Source organism: Salvia splendens, chromosome 2 (genome assembly GCF_004379255.2).
Source record: "Salvia splendens isolate huo1 chromosome 2, SspV2, whole genome shotgun sequence".
Lineage (NCBI taxonomy): Eukaryota > Viridiplantae > Streptophyta > Magnoliopsida > Lamiales > Lamiaceae > Salvia > Salvia splendens.
In genome coordinates this window covers 8,358,746-8,361,110 of record NC_056033.1, presented here as the reverse complement: position 1 = coordinate 8,361,110, position 2,365 = coordinate 8,358,746, and the positions used below count along the sequence as shown (strand labels likewise).

Here is a 2,365-nt window from a genome sequence, read left to right as displayed (position 1 = left end):
CAGAATTTTGTAATTTTGGCGCAGTCTTTATAATAATATAAGTTATTTGTACATAATAAACCACGTTCAGTGTTTATAATGACAAAAAAATTTAAAGAATATGACTAACTTGAACAATTTGCATATAATAAGGCATGTTGCAATATTATACTCCACTTAATACTATAAATTCAATAATTTTAATGAAGTACATTCAACTTATTATAATAAATACGATAAAGTAAGTTTATTGTTGTTTTATTGAATAATTACATTCTATAATGCTTTCAAATTAATTATGTAATGACTCAAAATTTGGTAGAATCTCATCCTTCTATTCTCTGTCAATGAATGAGATTTTGTGATTTTAGACTTTCATTCATTATTTTCACTTAAAGTGGCAAAACTAGAATACTCAAAAAGTTAAAAATGCCTTCATCAATTAAGGAAGTTTTATTCTTGAAAAAGAAAATGTGTTGGAAGTTGGAACGAATTTATAACAAAGGATCTAATCATTTTAAATGTGGTAAATTCGAAAAAAATCCCACTTTTTCACAAGACAACGAAAAGGCCACTTGTACTATTTATCACACTATCCTAAACAGAGAAAAGAAAAATAAATAAATGAAAACAGCTTATATACACAAAGTCAGAAATCAAAATCTAAGGAATTAATCATACTATTACTAGGAAAAACATGACTAAATCAATCATTGTTAGTCATTAGACTGATTACATCAGCGAATCATCCTAAAATTTAAACCTAAAATTTTCCCTCAAACTAACGCCTCATTAAGTTAGGACTCTCCATTTTCTTTTTCTTTTTCTTTTTTTTTCCTCAGAAAATCAGGGTACAAACCGCAGAAGGCGAAGGTACCACTCCACTAAGCGTAGACAGATGATCCACAGGAGAGCGCCATCAACAGTAACGCCGCTCGCTCTTCCTCTCTCAACTTGCTCATCAACTTTCCCGATCTCTGAAACACAGTCTCGCTCTTGAATCGCATTTTCAAAATCTCTCTAACCTCGTTGCTCCTCACAACGCTCGTTCTCTTCTTCTTCTTGTTTGGCTTCCCTGTTTCCAATCCTAAGAGTTGCCTTCTCTTCTTGTTGTATTTTATCCCGCAGGCATTGCATAGAGACTGCAAAACAGACGCGTTAGCACGAAAATTTGCAAAATCAAATCAAATAGAACAAAAATTTTATAAATGTTTTCATATACCTTCGGTCCGGCTGGACCGCCGCGCCAAAGCGGAGTTCTCGTAGTGTGACAGCCGCTGCAGCTCTTTAATGGAGAAATGCTGCCATTTTCCTCCCCAAAATCTGCTTTCTGAAACAAATGAGTAAAATGTGAAATAGTTGCTGGTGATTGATAAACCGAGAAAAAAATTGATAGTGATGCGATCGATTGGTTTCTCACCTTATCTACTTTCAGATCCATGCGATTGGAGTGTAGATTGATGAAAATTAGAGGAATGATTTGAGAGGGATGATGAGATGTTTAATTTATCCGGAAAATGGCATGATCATTACATGGAAGAAAAAGAAAACTAAAATAGAAATGTTTGTGAAAATAAATCAGAATAGGAGAAAAATTGAAGAGGAAAAGATTTTTGGCGAGGGTTTAGGGAGTGAATGGGCCGAGTGTGTGTGTTTCTGTGGGCTGAGCTAATCGTTTTATATATCCGTTGACATAAAATGGAGAAATACCAGCGCAACGTGAAACCCTAGCTGAACCTGGATTTATTGCGATTGACGATAATGTCCCTCGTAATTTCAAAATTCGAAATGCATAGGAGTAATCTTGGCCGTTGATTTCGCTGTTCCCTCATGATCGTGATTCTGCTGTGAGAGAATCCGTGCAGGAGTACTTATTTGGTTTCTTAATTATTAATTTAATTTATTTTTTTATTTATTTAACTATATACAATGTGTGTATGTGTGTGTGTTGGTTTTTCATTATATATGTTGTAATTGTGGCACGAGGTAAAAGTCGTAATTGAGGGAGTACTATATAACTAATGATTGTGTGGATAATTTCGTAATGTTTTTATTTTAACAACTAAGGTCAAATAGGCATAGTCGGTTTGGGGTAGTGAAATAATGATTTTATGATTAAATGTTGATTAATTGAAATCTATTAAACATTTTAATAATGAAAGTATTCATACACTTATGTGTGGTTATTGGTTATCGTTATACATTACTATTGTGAACGGACGTCATGTTATTTGGCCATTTCTTTATGGATATTTAATGCAATAAACCCTTTCAATATTCCATCTGTTCTAAAAAATAGATGAATAATAATACTCTCTCCGTCTTAGCTAACGTGATTAATTTCTTTTTTGTTGTTATTTTAAAAACATGATAATAACTAGTTAAA

General features: G+C 32.8%; 1 protein-coding gene across 1 annotated transcript; it reads right to left on the bottom strand.

Annotated features, from left to right (window-relative positions):
- Window positions 1-641: 641 nt before the first annotated feature.
- LOC121771222 (GATA transcription factor 15-like) lies at window positions 642-1,611 on the bottom strand. Its single transcript, XM_042167999.1, has 3 exons — window positions 1,400-1,611; window positions 1,202-1,309; window positions 642-1,121 (listed from the first exon to the last, which is right to left on the bottom strand). Exons 1-3 carry the CDS (start codon window positions 1,418-1,420, stop codon window positions 864-866), a joined length of 387 nt encoding a protein of 128 aa, XP_042023933.1. The 5' UTR covers window positions 1,421-1,611; the 3' UTR covers window positions 642-863.
- Window positions 1,612-2,365: the final 754 nt, after the last annotated feature.